This window comes from Lepisma saccharinum, chromosome 19, assembly GCF_977018435.1.
Source record: "Lepisma saccharinum chromosome 19, izLepSacc3.1, whole genome shotgun sequence".
NCBI classification, from domain to species: domain Eukaryota; kingdom Metazoa; phylum Arthropoda; class Insecta; order Zygentoma; family Lepismatidae; genus Lepisma; species Lepisma saccharinum.
The window spans coordinates 71768972-71790011 of record NC_139247.1 but is presented as its reverse complement, the minus strand read 5'-3'; the positions used below and the strand labels follow the sequence as shown (position 1 = coordinate 71790011).

General features: G+C 36.7%; 1 protein-coding gene across 6 annotated transcripts in view; it reads right to left on the bottom strand.

Moving 5' to 3' along the window:
* ATP8B (ATPase phospholipid transporting 8B) overlaps nucleotides 1–21040 on the bottom strand; it is a 198971-nt gene that overhangs the window by 11001 nt on the left and 166930 nt on the right. For 4 of the 6 annotated variants that reach the window (XM_083141074.1, XM_083141075.1, XM_083141076.1 and 1 more), the window contains 6 exons: nucleotides 17716–17820; nucleotides 17325–17520; nucleotides 12369–12508; nucleotides 11551–11679; nucleotides 10200–10423; nucleotides 3398–3623 (listed from right to left, as the gene is read on the bottom strand). In XM_083141074.1, coding sequence (XP_082997200.1) covers nucleotides 3398–3623; nucleotides 10200–10423; nucleotides 11551–11679; nucleotides 12369–12508; nucleotides 17325–17520; nucleotides 17716–17820 — 1020 coding nt within the window. Of the gene's footprint in view, nucleotides 1–3397; nucleotides 3624–8520; nucleotides 8747–10199; nucleotides 10424–11550; nucleotides 11680–12368; nucleotides 12509–17324; nucleotides 17521–17715; nucleotides 17821–21040 lie in introns of all 6 variants that reach the window. The other 2 variants (XM_083141077.1, XM_083141078.1) reach the window with 2 other exon arrangements.

The following is a 21040-nucleotide window of genomic DNA, read 5'->3' as shown; positions in this document are numbered from 1 at the left end:
GTGACCCAACCAGCTCAATCTTTGTGATTTGATAAATCATCTTATATTCTTACTCTTTATTAATATTTCAAGCTCTTCGTTTGTTTTTATTCGCCATATATTATTAGATTGTCTCGTTGGGCCATATATTTTCCTTAATATCTTTCTTTCAAATATCATTAGTTTTCGAGTTATATCTTCTTTCAGCACCCAGGTTTCACAGCCATATGTAACCACAAATCTTATTATGGATTTATACAGCTTTAATTTTATTTTTCTGGTAACTAGTTTGGATTGGAATATCCTCTTATTCGCATAAAATGCTCTGTTTCCAGCTGCAATCCTTTCTTTAATTTCTTCTTCAATTTCATTGTTTCCATTTACTATTGACTCAAGATATTTAAATGACTGTACCTGCTCTATGTGCATTGTATCTATATCCTCTTTTTGTTGTTGGATTTTTCTTCTTGTACACCTCATATATTTTGTCTTTTTTTCGTTCACTATTAATCCATATTTCATTGCCTGTTGCTTTAGTTTCACTAGTGAGTCCACCATTGATTGCTTAGTTCTTGTAATAATTACTATGTCGTCTGCATATGCACCAACCTGTCTTAATCTTGTTGAGATGTTTCCTCTGATTTCCAACTTCTGAATTATTTCATCCATGACTATGCTAAATAAAATTGCTGATAATGGGTCTCCTTGTTTTACTCCTCTATTTATTGCAAATTTCTGACTAAAATCATTGTTTCCTTTTACTACTGCTGTAGTGTTTTGTAATGTCATCTTTATTAATCTTATTAGTTTGTTTGGAACATTAATTTTCTTTAGACATGTAGGAATTATATTTCTATTTACTGAGTCAAATGTTTGAATAAAATCAATAAATATGTTATGCAATTCGATATTATATTCATAACATTTTTCATATATTTGTCGCAGTATGAATATATTGTCAACGTATGTGAATTATTTTGTTTCAATCAAAATTATCAACATTCACATTTTTACCCAAGAAAAATAAATATTTTGAGTGTATCATACTGTTTTATTTTTCAAGACTTTACTGTATTTTAGTGTTCACCTTCAATATTAATTTGTACGAAAATAAAATAACTAGAGTTTTAGATTCACTGGCTCAAAAATAGCCAGTTAGGCTAATTAAGAATGCGAGTTCCCATTATCAGCCACATAATTCAAATCCTGCTTTGCCTGCAGGTATTGGATTGTATTTGTGACATCTGCAAGAGTTCAAAATAATTCACTTATACTAGCTGTCAATTTTCTGAAGTCAGAAATGACAACAGACCCTTTCATGGAGTCAGCAAACACAGGGAATTAGGTGGACTGCAGAATTTTCTTTGTTTCAACATAATTTAGTGATTACCATGTGAAATGTTTGCTGCTATCATAAATTGCACATATAAAATATACTACAGTGGAAAAAAAATATGATTATTTAAAAAATAATTTTTGATGATTTCCTTTATTTCAATTGTTTTTGGCACCATACATATAATTGAGGTTTTCTTTTATAGAAAGGCTTTTTCTCGTAAACTGCTCACCCCACCAGTATGAGGTTAATGTACTTTCACCAAAAGTGATTGATATCTACAAAATCCTTATGTACATTATTCTATAAAATATTTCCTTAAAATTATTTAAATCAGCAATTTTTTTAATAAAAATCACCTGATTTAAATCAATCCGCCTTCTATCAATAGGGCATTCCACAAAAAGTGGCCCTTCTCCATGTAAATAAAATGGATTAAGGTGGAAGTTAAGGTTTATATATGTAATTTGCATATTTCACCAATAAAAATTATGCTTCACAGAATACTGGGAGTCAAATTTTGCTGCTTTTTAAAGTGTTACACAGCAAGATCAATCCAATCTTTTCCATCCTTTAGGCCCATCTCAACATTATCCCTCCACCTTCATCTTGGCCTTCCTACAGGTCTCTTACCATCGGGTTTCCCAACAAGAATCCTGTAACTCTTCTTTCCTCTCCCATTCGTGCCACGTGGCCTGCCCACCTAAGTCTTCTTGATTTAATCATTCAAATAATATCTGGACATTAATACATATTATACAGTTCCAGGGAGCTGGTTTTCAAGGAGAACTTTCCAAAAAGTCAAGGGTACAAGCAGATGTTTTCTCTATTTGAACCTTATGTATTACCACCTCTCACCACCCACCCACATACACATACAAATGTATTAACAATGGAAAGGGTCTGTGTGATTCCAATTTATCCAAAAATTCTACTTTAAATCAATTGGACGGTATATCACGTACTATTTAAAATATTTAATTTCTGGTGTGGAATTTACATTTGCCATTTCACATACTCAGACTTGAAAAACATCTACAAACTCAAGTCACACATGTGATGCACATTAATCTACGAAACAATGCCAACTGTATAAGAATTTCAAACTATAATTTGCCTCATCAACTTCAAGATATCTTATCTTGCAATAATCTTCTGCCTGTCAGATAGATTGTTCTGCAAAGGACATTAACCAAGTAAACGGATTGAGAGAATTCTATTTTATTTTCCACGCAGCTTCCTTTTTCATTTCTGAATAAAAATAAAAGCTAAACTGTGAAAAACTTGCCTCGGGACACTTGTAATTTGGATTAATAAAAGTTGAACTTTTTCATGTCTAAGGAGAAAAATTCACGCATAATTCCCAGATAAGTAGCCACTCTGAGTTCTAAAATATGTAACCACCTCCACTCACCTGTCTCCTCATTCCTTTTAGGTCCAACTATTTTTCTAAAGATTTTATTTTCAAATACTCTTAATTTATGTTCCTCTTTTAATGTAAGAGACCAAGTTTCACATCCACGTAACACTACAAGCAAAATTACTGTTTTGCATATTTTAACTTTAGTTTCTTAGATATTATGTGAGAAGGTAAAAGTTTATGAAGTAAAGTAAAGTAAAGGGTTCCCCTGTGCTTAGCACCACGCCATGAAGGCGTATAGGGGGTGTGGGGGTAATGCCCCACACTTTCTTGATCCGGTCGTGGGGGTGATGTGATCAGCATCACGCCCCTGACCACCTTTACCCCCCAGGGTTTCCCCCAGGTACCCATGTTATTCGACGCTGGGTGGGCGCCGGGGCCGATTACAACGTTAGAAAAGTTCCCGGATTTGAACCGGCCGGGGATCAAACCCGGGACCTTTAGCATGGTAGTCAGATGCGTTACCGACTGAGCCACCGCGGCCTCCCAAAAGTTTATGAAGAGAAAAGTAAACGCATTTCCTGAATTAGCTCTGCTTTTTACTTCCTCTTTAATATAATTTTAATTTGTTAGTATTATTCTAAGTATTTGAATTTGGAAACTGATTCAAACGAGTTAATAATAATTAAATTAGATACATATTTGATAAAAATAATACATACCATACGGAATTAAAAATAAGACACATGATGCAAAAAATCCATGAAGTGCACTGCGAAGGAACTCTTTTTTGTTGAACAACAAGTTCAAGTGACCTGGCGTGAAAAGCTTAGGATAACTAAGGCTGTTCTTGTCATTGACATCCTGATCAAAAACACCCAGTGCAAGAACAGGCAGTGAAGTGTAACACAGGTTGTAGACAGAAATAAACATAGGATCAAACACCGTCTGGAAAATACAAAAATAATCACACGTGCCAGTGACAAAGCTCAAGTGCTGTGAAAAAAACTATACACTAATCATATCTCCATGTTCTTACCTGAGACACCTACCATAACTACCATAATATTACACAATTTTAAACTAGGATAGGGTGAGTATCAGTGCATTTTTTCTGTTGTTTTTTTAAGGCTCATACCAATAATGTCAGTTTCTGAAAGATCCAGTTCAAACTGGAAATATTGGCATGTCAATTCATGGAAAAGTATATCACATAAAAAAGTTGCATGCAGGTTGCACACCATGTTGTGGAGAGAAAATGGCATTATTATCATGACATACTGTCCTTAAGACAATTCATTGATAACTTTCAGACTTGGCAAATCATGGAGGCATAGGAGAGGAAGATAAAAATGAAGAAAAGATTTAGGACTTGCGGATGACTGAAGAATTTATTTGATGCTTGTTAAGACAGTCACAGATAATAAGTAAATCACTAAAATGAGACAACAAACTATATCCAAGAAGTGGTAAAGGTGAATTTGCCACTAATCACTTTGAGAAAACCAAAATCCGCCACCAACTGAATAGTATATCAATACTATTCTGCATATCAACTGCACTAAATAGATTTTCCAGTTTTGTTATGAGCATGAATTGAGATGTCTTTACTGATACTGTTCAAATGAAATACCACACCAGTGACCTGAAGTTTTTATTTGCTTTGAAAATTTCAAATCAAAAGATCTCATTTATGGCAGGCGACATGGTCAAAGACTCTCCCTTCCTCCACCCTACTCCTCCCTAACCACAAACTATACGTATTTCAAAGTTTTCACTTCCAAACTAAAACATAAGCAACACCCTAAAAATTTATGACTTTTTCCCTTAACATCTGAAAATGTAATCTAGAGGAAGAGAGATTTGAAAACAGTAGCAGAATTTAGTACACAACTACTGTAACAAGAAAAATCCTATTTTCATCTGTCTTCTTGGAACAAACTGATTTCACTCAAATGCAATAACAAGCAAGTTATCTGAGGAATCTAACTACAGGAAAACCTCGTTAATACGATATTGGTTAATACGAAGTACCCTTTAATCTGAAGTTCTTCCCATTCCCCAGCCGATAAGATAGGATTTATAATGTATTTCAGTACGGATAAATCTAAATACGGATAATTTTTAATACAAAGTTGTTTACAAGACCCTTCCACAAAACTGGTTTCGCTTAATTGTCGACAAGAGAAGATCGAAAGTGGAGAGAGCTTGGACGTTATTTTAACTTGACCTTGATAGTTTCCTTGTCCTAAGAGCTGCTGACAACTTGAGGGAAGCAGCCAGAAATGCCCGCTGGACATTGACATTCTTTGTCAATGTGCATGGCAGGTCTTTCCCCGCAGAATGCGCCACCTTGCAAATATTCACCAGTGTTAGATGAGAAATGCGAGATAAGATCGCACGAATGTTCCAAAATAAAATATGTGTGGCGCCTGGAAGTCTCACCCATCTGTCTAGCTCTGAGCTTGAGATACAGCAATTTCCCGTGAGCGAGCAACTTTTGGCCTGGTAGCCGACAACTTCCGGTAACCACTTTCATTAAAAGCATGTTCTTTGTGCCCTGTAGAACTTCATAAAAAAAGGAAAACTGTTACAGATAATCAAAGCTGCATAGACCAACTAAAGATCGTCAACCCGCTTAATGCGTTGTCATCTAGGTTTCCCGCAGAAGTTGACGTCGATCTTACGTACTGTATGTTGCAACTCCAGTTTCCCCACTTCATACGTTTCCCAACTGTGCCGGTCATAAAATTTGCCAAAACAGTGTTTTGTTTTCTGAGTGTGTGTGTGTGGGAAGGGGGGGGGGTCCGTTGCTAATTGTTTCGGCCACGATTTTCTTGCTCGTGTGCGCACACGGGCTCATTTCCTTTGGCGTCTAAAAAAAGCAAATAGTTCTGAATACCTTCTTCAAAACAAACAAAACCCGCATGATAAGTAAAAGAAAAGTGACCTCCTTCCTTCTCCTACAACAGCTCATTATCCCCCACTGGTGTGCATGGGAATGTGATAATTGCAGAATTCAGGTCCCTCTTTCTTGTTTGAATGCAGCTGTCTGGATAGGAAATATTGCCCGTATTATTGTCTGTTGCATGGTAAAAGGAAAAGTTTTGGCAGAACGAGTGTTTGACCTCCAGAATACTCCTGAAACCTACAATAAATTGTCGATTAATCTGAAAATACGCAAGTTTCGTAAAACTTGTTTTTAGTTCATTTTATGCTGATGAGCTAAGCGGGACTAAATATACAGTTTAAAGTGGGATCCAAACCAGAGTGATTATTGAGTGCGGCACTGTTTAATGTGTCCTAGGATACACATTCGGTGCAAACAGATCGCACCCGAACCAGAACGAAAATTACAGCACAGATTTTTTTGTTTTGTTTTGTGCCAGGGAAAGGTTGTGTTCTCTCCCAAGAGAGTCTTCTCTTACCTCTTACCAGTTAATCCTGTAATAGACAATGTTCTAGTGAACTCAGATAAAATCCAATATTCATTCTGTCCGATTATCTCCCTCTCTTGCTCGCGCCAGTGTGACTACTGTCAAGATTCTTCCGAGTTTCACTTCTTGCAATAAACGAGATTGTTTTCCTTTCCGTAGGTCTCCGTGCAAACGGGTTTCTTATGAACTAAAATTGTAAGAATTTCGTGGAAGAGCAACGACTTTGCACAATTAAAAGAAAATACCGTTTTTTAAAAGACTTTTTGCCACAACATGCATCCCGTGCATAACCGGTTGTATAACTAGGCAGGATAAATGCTGTTAACCGTCTCCTTGGAATCTTTGTGTCCACGTAAGCTCAGTGTTCTTAATTTGTGTAACATTTCTTACACTTTCTTTAAAAAAGTACAATATTATTATATAGTACATATAAAGCTTATTTTCTGAGCTACCAACAAGTATAAAACATCCTTTGTGGGGGTAATTTATACTCTACTTTATTTACACCTGAAAACAGGCGCCATCTTGAAAAGTTTGGATAACTCGAAGTCATTTAATACGAAGTTGACATTTATTGGTCCCTTGAACTTCGTATTAACGAGGTTTTCCTGTACTTTGTAACTTTCAGTTACTGCATTCACACTATTAGTAGTTGCCCCTTGGCCCCTCCTAAACCACAAAGTAGTAGTTCTTTTTTTATATTAGAAACGTATGGCCTGATGGATGCCCTGAAATTGTAGTAGGTAAAAGGTAAGGTAAAGTTTTCTGTGCACTTTGCACCATGCCATAAGGCATACATAGGGGGATGTGGGGATAGAGACCCACACATTCTATTGATCTTGGCCATGTTGGAAGGAAGTGATGTTATCAGAACACTCTGGCCACCTTCACCCCCCCCTGCCCCCCAAGGTTACTCCTAGGTACAGTATGCGCCAAAATATACAGTACTGAAATTAAAAGACTAACATTACATTGCTGTCATCTGCGAGTTTATTTATCCTGAAAGAAACACTACGTACACATTATTAGCGAGTTATAACTTCCTTTTCACTACTGAGAACACGAGCGGCTGGAGCTATGCCCCATCGAGACAAACGCACATGCACGTTCGAGGTGCACGAGTTTCAGTACTGTATATTTTGGCGCATACCGTAGCTTTTTAATTGAGACTGGGTGAGCCCCAGAGCCACTTTATGCAGGGACAAGTTCAGAAAAATTCCGACCTTAGATCACAAACTCCAGGAGTCGAACCAGAGTCTCCTGCACAGCAGTCAGGCACCCTACCAACTAGACCACCGTGGCTCCACTAAAATTGTGGACATTTTCATTTTTCAATCGAAGATTGTCTATTGAGCAAAATTTGAAGGTCTCATAAGAGAAGAAAAAATAAGTTTTTGTTCACTTACTAACACTTTTTGCTCAACTGCAACGGCAGACCGGTCCTCCCACTCATCTAGCAACAAAAATTTCAGCAGGAGCTTTAAATTATGACAATTCTTATAGTCTCCCTTCCACTTCCCTGACAATAAATATCTAACTTTTCTGTGGGTTCGGTTTCTTGCATTCACAGAATCTTGTCGACATAGTTTAGGAAAAAAAAAATTAAAGCACAGTATAAGGATATGGAAAAAAAAATGTTCTTCATTCACCATTTTAAAATGCATCACCCAAATTCGCTCAATGAAATACAGTTCCAGTCCTTCAAGGCAACTAAATATCTGTAAGCAATTGTCACAGTCACAAAACTGATGATTTATTTCACCTGTTCCCCCTAAAGTGTGCACTATATGTTTTGTTTCATAAGTTCAACAAATGTAATTCACTCCATTAAGTTCAGGTTTCATTTTTCCATGTAGTTTTTGTGAGAAATCGATTTCGCCACCTGTCTGGTAGCTTTGTCAGGCATGTACTGTCTTGCTGCGGGTGATGTCGTTCTCCGTGAATGCAAGTAGTAGAAAATGGAACAATGTCGCCTGCGGCAAGACAGTACATGCCTGATGAAGCCACCAGAAAGGTGGCGAAATCGATCGCGAACAAATACTGCGTGGAAAAATGAAACTTGAACTTATCAGAGTGAATTGCCAATACCCACGTAACCGCCAATGTCAAAAAATGTAGCCTACACAGAGTTTTGAAAATGTCCAAAAAGGTGAAAATGTTTGTGTTCCACACCTTGAGATCAATGCACAAAACATGGTCCATGACCCAGATTTCAGCGTGACAATATGTATAGAAGTGTTTCCAAAGAAATCGTAACTGTATTTTCCTCACACAAATTCCTCAGCATACAAACTTTCGTACAAACAGAAAATAATCAGGTGCCGAAGACCAGGTGCACAAAAATGGATGTGATACAACAGCAAATGTGGATCAAACTGTGCAATAAACCACCACGCTTCATGCCTTACCATATGGTACAAAAAATATTGCAAACGACGTCAATGTCCCATATGCAGCACTCCACACAAACTCTTCTTTATTGAAAAGCAAATTTTCAAGTCCAGGTGCATACAAATTTGGGTATTTTATACAACTAAATTCATCGACATCCTGGTCAAATATTCCAATAGACAGGACTGGCAATGATGTATAGAATAAGTTGTAGAATGAGATGAAATATGGATCAAATACTGTCTAAGAAGTAAAAGAAAACATGTCAATCGGCGATGATTATTTCTGGAAAAAACAGCTGTCGGTATATATGTATTATAAATAAAATATTTTCTTTCATAAAGTACTGTATACAAAAGACATGTGTCACCTTGATGGAGGAGCACATCAAGTGCTTTCAAATAAAACAAGCCACCTTCATTGCACTGCAAAAATAATATTGCATCAAAGTACAATATACACATCTCAGTAAAAGACTTCCAGGTTAATATACTGTCACAATGTTCAGGTTAAACGTGCATATTAAAATTCCCATACTTTCCACCAGTACATACACTCATATAATCCTTAATAAGAGAAATGAAACAAGTCGAAAAGTACACCTTAACTTAAGCCCCCTTATTTTCAACCTTTGCCTGTCTTCAATATGTGCTGGCCAAAATCTTTTCATGATACGAAATACGGTGGAACCCAGGTTTTACATTTTCCTGCAATATACATTCAATATTCATGGTCCCAATGTATGCAATAAAATTTTCCTCAATTTTACATTTTCTTGCATTTCAATTTTTTCAGTTTTAAGTCCCCTGAAAAATGTAAAATAGAGGTTCCACTGTACAAGGTTAAAAGTGACACATCTTTCAGTCATAAAAGTTAACCAAAAAGTTTAAAAGATATGCGAAAACTTAAATTAATTATCTCAGATTTGCATAATAAAAGTGGGTAAAATTATTTTATAATGATCAACATAAACTGATCATTTCTTCTATGTTCAGAGTTCCCATTCAACCTGCCAAAACCAATTTCCTAACGGTGGGAATCCTCATATTACAATACTAAGGCAATGATCATTACTACGGAATGGATTTTAAGGTGCAAAATTATGGTCTGCAAAGGGAAAAAAAGGTTCCGAAAATGTTTTCAAAAAGGTGCCGATAAAATGCCTTTATTCGATGCCATCTTTTTCTGCACCTTCTGTATAGAGAACTGAATAAGTTTTGTTGAAGGTTGCATTTTCTCTCGTGGGGTTTGCTACATTATCTTGGGCTGCAATGATTATTTAATACTATTTTATAGCTCTCGTTATCATTTTTCTGTCCAATTTTTTAACAAAACATGAAAGAAAAGGAAGGAAAAGGTGCTGAAGCATCAAAGAGCAGGTAAAAATGGGATAAATGTGCTAATCTCATGAAAAGGTGCAACAAAGTGTGTTCATTTTACTTGATTTCATGTCCTAAAATACATCTCAAATAATCAGTGTGAAAACAGCTATACTTTTGGAAAGGTGCTGCACCTTAAAATCCTTTACCTAATCATTACAATTCTAAAATAAATTTACCCAAAGGGAAATAAATCTTGGCCTTCAATTGCCAAACAAAATTGCATTTGTAGTGCAAAATGAAGCAGTAATTTCTCCCGTTACTTTTAACTAAACATTCTACCAATACTACAAGAGTGCAGAGAGTAACTTACTTACCTGTGCACTAAAGCCACAGAAGAAGGCAAACCAGAAATGGCACAATGTGAAGGCAAAGTTTTTGTAAAAAAAATATCTGAGAAACTTGCACATCCTGTAATAGGACCACCGCCCGTGAACGAGAAGCAGCCTTTCCAGATACCTAAACTGCGCTAGACTGTAGTCGGAGGCAAGAACTGCCTGCATCCCTTCTTGACCACTGATGCCTACTCCTATGTGGGCAGCTGAAATACAAAATAAACCCATTAAGCTCTGCCTTCCGGTTTCCACAATTCCATTACTTAACATGCAGTTGAAGTTGTTGCAAAGAAATATTGTAACCAAGGTTCAAGTAAAACTATAATTTACTACCAGCAAGGGGACCAGGACATGTCTAATTTTATTCCCAAACAGGGAAAGAACATAAATCCACTATCATAGTAATTCATCTATTATTTTTGTGAACAGAATGTAAGTTCTATGCAATTTTTATAGCCACATATTTATAGTAAATAAAAGAGATGTCGGTACAAACACTGGGCATATTTTGGAATCAAAGCAGTATATAAAATGGGATATTGGTGTAAAAGTTTGATTTAAAAACTACACTTATTACACAAAATGAACATTTCACTTTTAATGGCACATTTATATAGTTATCAGAGTATTAAGTTTATTCCTATGTAAAGGGGTCCAATTTCTGCTTCTCAAATATTTACAACAGATTTAATTAATTTTCCATGATTTGCATAATTCGCAGGACAATTCAGACCGCAGAAGGAGTCACGTCGGTCAGTAAATAAACCCTAAATTTTGGGTTTTAAGAGTTTATTTTGCATTTTGCCGTTCATTTTGCAATCATTTCGTGACAAAACATGGTAGCGAAATGCACTTCACATGAAAAATTAACACTACTCAGCAATGATTATAATGCAACCTTGACTTCCAAATGTGTATCTTTCTTTTCATCTCTTCATACATAAAGTGAAGACAAAAAATGGAACAAATTGGAATGCTACAGATTAGAAGTCTTTATAAATATAAAGGTAACAAGACTCATGAAGATTATTGCATTGAGATGAAGCAAAAACGGGCCAAAAACACATAAGCGTACATGCAGTCAAGGAAATGTGGTTAACTGCTAAAAACTGATCCAGAGAAAAAAAGAAGAAAGGAATATAATATACCAAGAGGTTATTTCATTTCATTCACACTGCACTCATTACCAGACAATGGTTATATTTTCTGCATATGATACAAAAATACAAACAAACTGGAAAATTTGACTTCTCTTTTCCATAGCACGTCTATTTCTCAGTGTGACAAGAATTAACAGTGACAGTAAATAAGAATCGGCCTATCAAGGACTTACCTTTTATCATTGAAACATCATTCGCTCCATCTCCTATCGCTAACGTAACAGCCTTTTTGTACTTTTTCACTAGTTCTACAACCATTGCTTTCTGGAGGGGAGTCACCCTGCAGCATATCACTGATTTACCTAGTAAAAAAGAAAGTATTGTTAGAAACCCACATTTCTTTAATTTCAAGTAAACGAGTGATATTTTTAAAGATGTCAATCCAAAAAATAACAATTCTGGTGGCCATTCTACCATTACATGCAGGTTATTTGAAAATTTTATGCTTTGATGCAAGCAGAAACAGAAATTTCATAACATTTAGATTTGGCACACACAGATGTACTCTGTAGAAGTTTCAGCAAAAAATCTTAATGTAATTTACATCTGCACGCTGAAAGGAACAAGGCAATCTACGTCTACAGTGTTTCAAAGGCAACAGATCCCGTTGCGGTAGCACTGACAGACAATTCCACACAGGTAAAACAGAGAGTGAAAAATCAAGCATACCCAGGTTGGCTCAGTAGCTCAGTGGTAGAGCAATCGTATAGTATGCCAGAGACCCGGGTTCAAGTCCTGGTCAAGTCTGCTGCATTTTTTGCTGAAAATTCTACATTGAAATTTCATAATCTTCAATAACTCAATATTTGCTTCCGTCATGTATATTTTATAATATATTTTATTTTACAAAACAGCGAAACACAAACAAGACAAATATTAATAATACTATTTTTTTTTCTACTGGTTACTTTCATTGTCAGTTTCACTTTCACCTACAGATGCTGAGCAAAAATTAAATGGGTAATACTACAATGATAATGGAAACACTTACACTGACTTGCTACATCTAAGAAAAGCTTCTCCATCTGCGGATGTAAAGCATGAACCAAAGAGTGGCCATTGATAACAAGAGCAAAACCACCTGATGATTCCAATTCATCTAAACTGTGGCCACGCTGATAATCCGATTCACTGGAAATACACGGAAGACACATTATAAAACTTCTCATTCACAGTGTAACATTTTTTCGTAAAAAGAAAATTCTCCATAAAAAATGTTCAGCTTGTTTTGAGCCTAAAAGTGGCAGAAAACAAATAGAAGCTTTGCGTGTGTTGAAATCTGTTCCCAAAATACCAGCTTAGGCACAAAATAATGTGTTATGTAGTCCAATGCTCTAATATCAAACCGGTAGAAAAATAATGAGAGATGTATTCAGTCCAATTTGGAAGTAACCAAATTCAAAACAATGTTATAAAATTGTGATTCACGCCTCATGGGCAAAGCTGGTCTGACTGCGGAGATCACAGGAGAGAGGTTAAGGATAATATCATTATTTCATTCCATTTTCCTATTCGTAACTTCACTCGAAATGTGCTGCTTTTCTTTATTTCAGCAGTTGAACTGTCCTTAAAAATCCATGAGTTCACTTATAGTAGAAGTGCTGAATATCTGTTACTTCCCATCATGGGAACAAGATAATGGCATCGACATTGTAAATTGTATCTTTTACATTTTAAATAAAAGGTTTCAAATTTTCAGATTTTTTCAAATTGTCATGCTAACAAAATCAGTATCAAATTTCTAATTACAAATCATATAATTTTTGGAAGAGATTATACTGAAAATGAATTTTATTTATTAATCCAATTATTTATTTATTGGGCCTAAGCTTCGTATTTTGCATTTAATGTTATGCTGGAAGCAATGAAGATGGTACAGTGGTAAGCACAGAAGTTTATAGCATTAGCTACACTACAATGGAAAGATCATATTTTAAGATGACTCACCATTAACCATAAATCAAACTGTGTTTTCTGATAATTGCTGATTTTTGTGTCAAACCCTATATCACTACAATCAAAATGCTCCAATCTGTATTGTGCAACAGCCACAACCAACATGATGTAACTAAACAGCAAGCAAAATAGATTCAAATACTCTGAGCCTGGCAAACATGAAGAAATCCGTAGAAAGACAGACGAATCAGTTCCCACAAGAAACAACAGATCAGGAATAACTATCAGCACACACACATACAAAGTACATCCTCAAGACTATTAACCATCCAGTAATATATTATAGACCATACTTCCAAAGTGAATTATCACGTGTCATTCCATATAACTTGATTTGTTAAGTTACTTCATGGCCGCGGTGGCTCAGTCGGTAACGCGTCTGACTACCATGCTCAAGGTCCCGGGTTCGATCCCCGGCCGGTTCAAATCCGGGAACTTTTCTAACGGTGGAAGCGGCCCCGGCGCCCACCCAGCGTCGAATAACATGGGTACCTGGGGGAAACCCTGGGGGGTAAAGGTGGTCAGGGGCGTGATGCTGATCACATCACCCCCACTCACGACCGGATCAAGAAAGTGTGGGGCGTTACCCCCACACCCCCTATACGCCTTCATGGCGTGGTGCTATGCACAGGGGAACACTTTACCTTTACCTTTACTTCATGTCCGTTTCCTTTTCTACAACTAAGAAGAAATGTTCCTAGTTCAAGGACCATGAGAAGTCCATCCACTACAAGATGGAACAGATACTAAAGCAGAATTCAGGTAAATTAAGAATCTGAGCTGAAGGCAAAGTTTTTAAATATGAATATCATACTGTACTGGCAAAACTGAAGGATTTGGGGGGAGAGCTTATACTGAAGCAATTATACTATACTTCAGCAAAGATAGCAGAACATACTAAAAGTAAATTCTAGTGAAACTCCTTAGTGCATATATTCCTCTTAAGACAGGTTGTGTCAGTGAAAACAATGTAAAACTTCAATCAGAACTACTACAGTGTGTCAATATTAATCGTAAGTAAAATACATATTCATGATGTAGACTGTACATGCAGGTGGCATGTGACAATGAACCCACAAGATATCTCTCCATTTAGTTCCTCTCTAATGCTTATGACTTCAATTTAAAATATGTCTTTCCACTACAACAGAGTGCATTTCTTTCTCGCTAGGTATTTAGCACAGTCATTTTACTAGTGATTAAAATAATGTGTGGTGTATTCAATTTTCAAAATACCCTGTGATGTAACCTTGTTCAATGAGAACCAAACTTTTTCAAATTATGCATTTCACTTTTAGCCAAAGCTAATTTTCCAGTCTATAAGATTGTGCTAAAAGCAATTGTATTTAAGCTGCATGCATGCAGAATCAAGTTTTAATGTTTGTGTGTGTATGTGTGTGCATGTAGATATGAACACAATACATCACAGGAAGTGCTCCAAGACACACACACACTTACATAAAGCTGAAAAATATACATACCCATTAATAACAAAAGTATATATATTGCAATGATCTGTTAGGAAAAATTACTAAAATATTTAATGTAAGTTCTAATTTTTCTATATGGAGAGTGTGTGTGATAGTTCATAAGCTGAATCAGCCTGCTATTTATCAGTCCCCTTCCTACTCCATTACATCTGAGGATACAAATGTTGGTGACATGCTGCCACACTTTTGTTAATTGCACACTAATGCAACTTTACAAATAAATAAAATATTTAACATTAGCACACAAACTAAAATTATATGATGTCAGTGCTATTCAAAGTCAGGCAAGCAAGGTATAAATGCACCACTTGTCCATCGCAGATATGTAATAGTGTGTTGAAGCGTACATAAAAATCTGACATTTTTTCGAAATCCACCATTTTGTGTAAACATAATTGAAATTAAAATAATATATATTAAAATACATGCTAGTAGTGTAACATATATTGTTAATGAAACTTTTATTATTATTATGCTTCACAGACAAAAATATCAAATTTTATTTAAAAGATTCAAATAGTAACAATAAAGTGCTCATAGTGCCCAAATGTCTTCTAAATAAGCTGCAGAATGCAATACAAAAAGATTAATTTGCAGAAACTGACATAAGGCACATTAGGCATTTACTTCTGGCGAGCACAACTTACATTCAGAGCACTCATAAGCAACCATAACTTGGATGCATTGAGTCAATTGATATTCCATAAAGCCAAATAGTACTTTTGCATTTTTGCACATTCAATAGCCAAGCCAAATTTTTAAACTATTGTTTATTTGTCATCTGGCATTTTCCTTCCACATTTTATTTTCTTTTAGAGCACATCACCATGTTACATGATGCATCTTTATACCACCCGCCGGTTTACTTTTCCTGGAAATGTGGTTTTTTACTCATGTTTCAAAGTGTCCGATTCTGTGAGAAATCCTTTCTGCAGTGTCAAAATATCAATCAATACCTCTTAGCATTTCACGGGTGTAGTTACATTCTTTCCATTTATTCATTACGACAAAATCTACTACAGTAAGTATAATTTCCATAATTCAGGGGATTCCCAGTCATGAACTAAATCACAAACTTTACTTAATGAGCATTCTTAGGAAAATGGAAAGTAACAAGTAATACTGAGTATTTGTAAGTCCATTAACATTTTTTTTAAAAAAAAATCAGTATAATTCAACCATTCAGTTAATGTAACAAAAGACAAACTCTTCTGAGATTTTTTTACAGTTCTCATAAGTGTTCCTTGTTACATGGCACACTTCTGGTCCAGAGTCAATTTCTGCCGAATAACAACTCAACATATCAGGAGTGACTGGGCTAATGGTAGCAGATCATTGAGGTCTTGTGGTAGGGTACGCAGGCATGAAGAAATTACACGGGGCCAAGTCTGGAGACCTTGATGGCAAATTCCTCTAAGTTCTGGTTTCACAACTATGCCGGCGTAACGTCAAAAAATCTGCGAGTTTGTCTTTTACTTGGTGTATGATTTATTACACATTTCTGAATTGTTTAAGGCAAACAGTAACAGTTTCGCACCAGGTATGCATTTATTTCAATATAGTTGGAATGGGCACTGCTACCGAAGAAAGCAAAACAGAGGATGAGAAAGGATGAATTTCACCCCAGTTGCAAGTGGAAGCAGTTTTCAAAGTTAATATTAAACTAGATAAGATCTTTAAAAAATACAATGAATAATTATTTATAGACTCCCATGTATTCCTTATGGACAAACAACTTCAAGTTATGGCTAATCAAATGGAAGTTTCAACTTTTCCCAACAAAAACAAAATTTTCAACCTGTCCTGTGTGATTTTCTACACCACTGGAAGTTTCATATTCCAAAGACAACAAGTAAAACAATACTCCCATAAGCATAATGCTAAGTTTCCTCCCTCTCCTGACCTCTCTTTCTCCAGCTTGCAGCAGGGAAAGGTTGGTGGGGGAGGAGCAATTTTGGGTCCTCGCATCTGGCTGGACATGGAAACTGTTCCCCGTGTTCTTAAGTACACTGAATATTCTTTAAAAAAAATCACAGTGCCAGAAAGGCTATATATACAGTATCGGAAAACAAAAGATGTAAAATTATCAACACTGTGTATGATTTAGTTTTGCACATATTTGTAAAATGCAGTTCAAAAAATAGATAGTTTTCATGCTGTAGAAGTTACAGTACTTATGAATGCTCTATTTAACAGCACAGTGGACTAAGTCTTGTACACATATTATGCAGACAGACACCGTGACAAATTTCCTGCAAGCAAATACGCTTGATTTGTTACACTACATACTGAGAACCAAAATGTATGCTTCACATTCTAAAGCAAGTAATCCATCACCTAGTTACCAACATGCTTAATGCTACAAGATAGGAAAAGTGAGAGAAAGAAGAACTACACTGTTTGTAGCAGAGGGACCAAAATACTATGTAGCTTTCAATGAACAAGACAAAGCAGAATGTACGAAGTGAATGTCGCCCCCGTATGTAGCTCTTCCTCTCTACCTTTCTTCCTCCCACCTGAAGGTGACGATGCTGACAGCAGTTGGGACTTGCTGGTGATTGGTCACGCTTCTGATGCTCTCGCGGTACTTCGTCAGCTGAGCATCCACTTCATCGTACGTGTGAGTGTCGACAATGAAGATGTCCACCATCTCGTCTGTCAGCAATTGGCAAGAATATCCAATGTTTATTGCAGTCTCTGGAAGAAAATATAAGTCTTAATATTTCTTGGCAATACTGAATTCCGTAATTGTAGAAAATTAATTTGTTAAATTTTGGAAATAATATTTACATTTTTGTAGAAGAAAGGATAAGTTGGATACTTCACAAATACATGGAATGTAATTGAAAAAACTGAATATAAAACTACTCAAAGCACTGTATTCCTCCTCACCTTGTTTGTCACCAGTAAGTACCCAAATCTTTATTCCAGCTATAGCTAAGTTAGCTATTGTTTGGGGAACATTATCCTGCAATTTATCTTCTATTGCAGTTGCTCCTGAAACAGAAACAAAAAACACATGAAAACTATCCTTGTTGAAACAGGGTGTATAGATATGCAGTGAATTTCATAATTTATCTTAGATACATAATGCACAAATGGCTTCTGAAAAATCACAGGGGATTTCTCTTTTTGGGTCTCATGTGGGTAGAAGTAAATAAAGACAAAGAGCAGTTACATAGTTCTTAAAAACACTAAAAAGCACACAAGCAGCACGATAAAAAACACAGTAGAAGTTCTTCCGAGCTTTTGATTCCATCTCGGGAGTCATCATCAAGACTAGTTGAGAACTGATGAAGACACGGTTGAGGTTCCAATGACGCTACTTGCTGTATCTGCCGGAAGATGTCCTTGAGGTCTTGTAATGTTGATAAGTTCCTGGTTGTTCCGAATGATGGCGGAGGAGGATGGATTTTTCAGTTTGACTGTGTTGCACAATTATAAATAGAGATTCCCACATAAAATTTGCATTGCCTTAATGTCCTGTTCTATTTTTCCTTTTGCATGCACCAAAAAGGAAACATAATCCTGTGTTGGAGTCGAAAGATTGGACAAACTCTTAAAATGTTTCATATCATGCTGTTTATGTCTTTTGTGTGGTTTTTAACAAGAATGTTGCAGGAATGTCATAAAAGTAAACTTTCTTTGTCAATTTCTTTTAGAACACAATATTTAAATTTGCAAAACTCTCCAATCCTTACCTACAGACGCTACTTAAACAACTGACAGAACCGTGTTGTAATGAAAACCTCTCGTGTAAAACTCCATGCCCTGTTCATGGGTGAAGGCAAACTCCATGTCATCAGCAGCAGTGCTGTCCAGACAGATAATTCTTAAAAGGTGGGAAAAAATGAAAGTAGTCTGGTGCAAAATCATTTTCAACCAAACCTCTCCCAAGAAGGGTTGTTGTCGCCACCCTGTGGGGTCCTTGCGTTATTATCTAGAAGCAGCAGAAGACCAGACCTGGCCTCTTTCTTTGAATGTGGCTTTCAAACTTGTAGTACCCGAGGGTATTCACCATTCCAGCATGCAGGAAGTCCAGTAACAGAGCCCTTTAGGACCCCAAAACACAGCAGTATCTTGCCGGCAGACAGGGTAACTTTAAATTTATTTTTGATCGTAGAACCAGGATGTGATGTGGGATAGATTGCCTTCTGCCTCGTAACTCACAAGATAATGCAAGATAATACCCATTCTTACGACTTTTGTGATCAAAAGTCACATTGTGGTATTCCAAAATTTCATGCACTACACAATGTACTCTGGCACATTCGATCTTCAATGCCGATACAACTATCTCCACGGTGACCTGTCACTCAGCACGGATCATAGCATTTGCTTGTTCAACGTTTGCCTCCATGGTGGACATTACCCCTTCAAGAGCCAGTGCCATGTGCCCACATGCAGCGAACAACCATCCACACTTCGTTTTTCACATCTGTAACATGCTTTTGTTCTCAATCGCAACTCAAGCACCTGTGCAAGAGGAGAATGTCTTCTGGAGCCAAGATGCCATCAGAGAGACAGACAACTGTTCTATAACTACTGTCATAAGCTTGGGCAGAGCATATGTACATTAACGGACACTGCCGGGCTGTAACGATTCCATTGAAAGTCAATGTATTCATTACAATCTGGCAGTGTCCATGACTGTACATCACGTCCAAAAATATCACTATGTAAAACATTTTCGGAATTGCCCACGTATTTCAAATTGTACTGAACACAAGGTACCAGATAATCCTGCAACTATAGCACACAAGTGGATATTCTTTTAAAACACAATTTTAATTTACCTTCAAATATTAGAACTACTTTTAATAAAAATCTCAAACCAGAATAAGAAAAGAACTCTACCAACACTCTTACCTTGTAAATAGTTTCTATCTGGTCTAGGAATTAATTCGTGCGCCTGGACAAGAGATGGCGTAACGAGCGTATCATCCCACAGTTCCGTGTAGTCACACATGCGTTGAAAACTCCTGTCAGCGTGCATCATTCGTAGTATAGGGCAGTTGATTGACGCATCAACAACAGCATTTTGTAGTCAACTGAACATGGCGCAGTTCGTGCCAGATAAAGTGTTTTTGCGGGGTGTTCTGCTTCATTACTTTAACATGCAGAAAAGTGCTACCGAAAGTCGTCATATTTTGGTGGAAGTGTATGGTGACCATGCGCTAGCTGAGCGAACGTGTCAGAAGTGGTTTGCACGGTATAGAAGTGGTGATTTCGGCCTTGAAGACCAAGAGCAACCTGGACAGCCAAAAAAATTTGAAGACGAAGAATTGAGAGCATTGCTCGATCAGGAATCGTGTCAAACGCAGGAAGAACTTGCAGAAGCATTAGGCGTTGATCAAACAACAGTTTCCAAACGCCTCAACGCCATGGGAATGATTCAAAAGATGTCACATTGGGTTCCACATGAATTGAAAGACAGACGTTGAAAGACGAAAAACCATTTGCGAATTGCTGCTTCAAAGACAGAAAAGAAAGGGGTTTTTGCATCGCATTGTTACTGGCGATGAGACGTGGATCCATTACGAGAACCCGAAACGAGATATTCACTGTGCAAAGGTTATGCTGTGCATATGGAGGGATATGAAAGGTGTGGTGTACTATGAGCTGCTGCAACCGGGTGAAACTATTAATGGAGAACGTTATTGACGACAATTAATGCGTTTGAAGCAAGCTCTGGCCAGGAAACGACCAGAATGGGAGAACAGACATGATAAACTTATTTTTCAACATGATAACGCTCGCCCACATGTCGCAAAACCGGTCAAAACCTATTTAGAAAATGTCGGATGGAAGTTTTACCCCACCCGCCGTATTCACCAGACGTTGCTCCTTCGGACTACTACTTGTTCGATTGCATGAATAACGATTTGATTGGACAGCGGTTCACTTCTTCAGAAGATATCGAAAAATGGGTCTCTGACTGGATCGGTTCAAAGGATGAGAACTTCTTTCGCCACGGAATCCGTAACAGAGGGGCGAAAGTGGTGGCTCGCGATGGACAATATTTTTCTTAAGGTATTTATGTATTTTGTGTTTGAACTACAGCTTCAATGTGTGCGTAACAACCACACGAATTAATTCCTAGACCAAATACAAGTTAAACATTACTGGAAAAGTGTTTGCATATTTTGTTACAAAGGCAACTAAAAAAATGAAAATATCAGAAAGCAGAAATTTATTTTGCAAATTTATCAGCCTG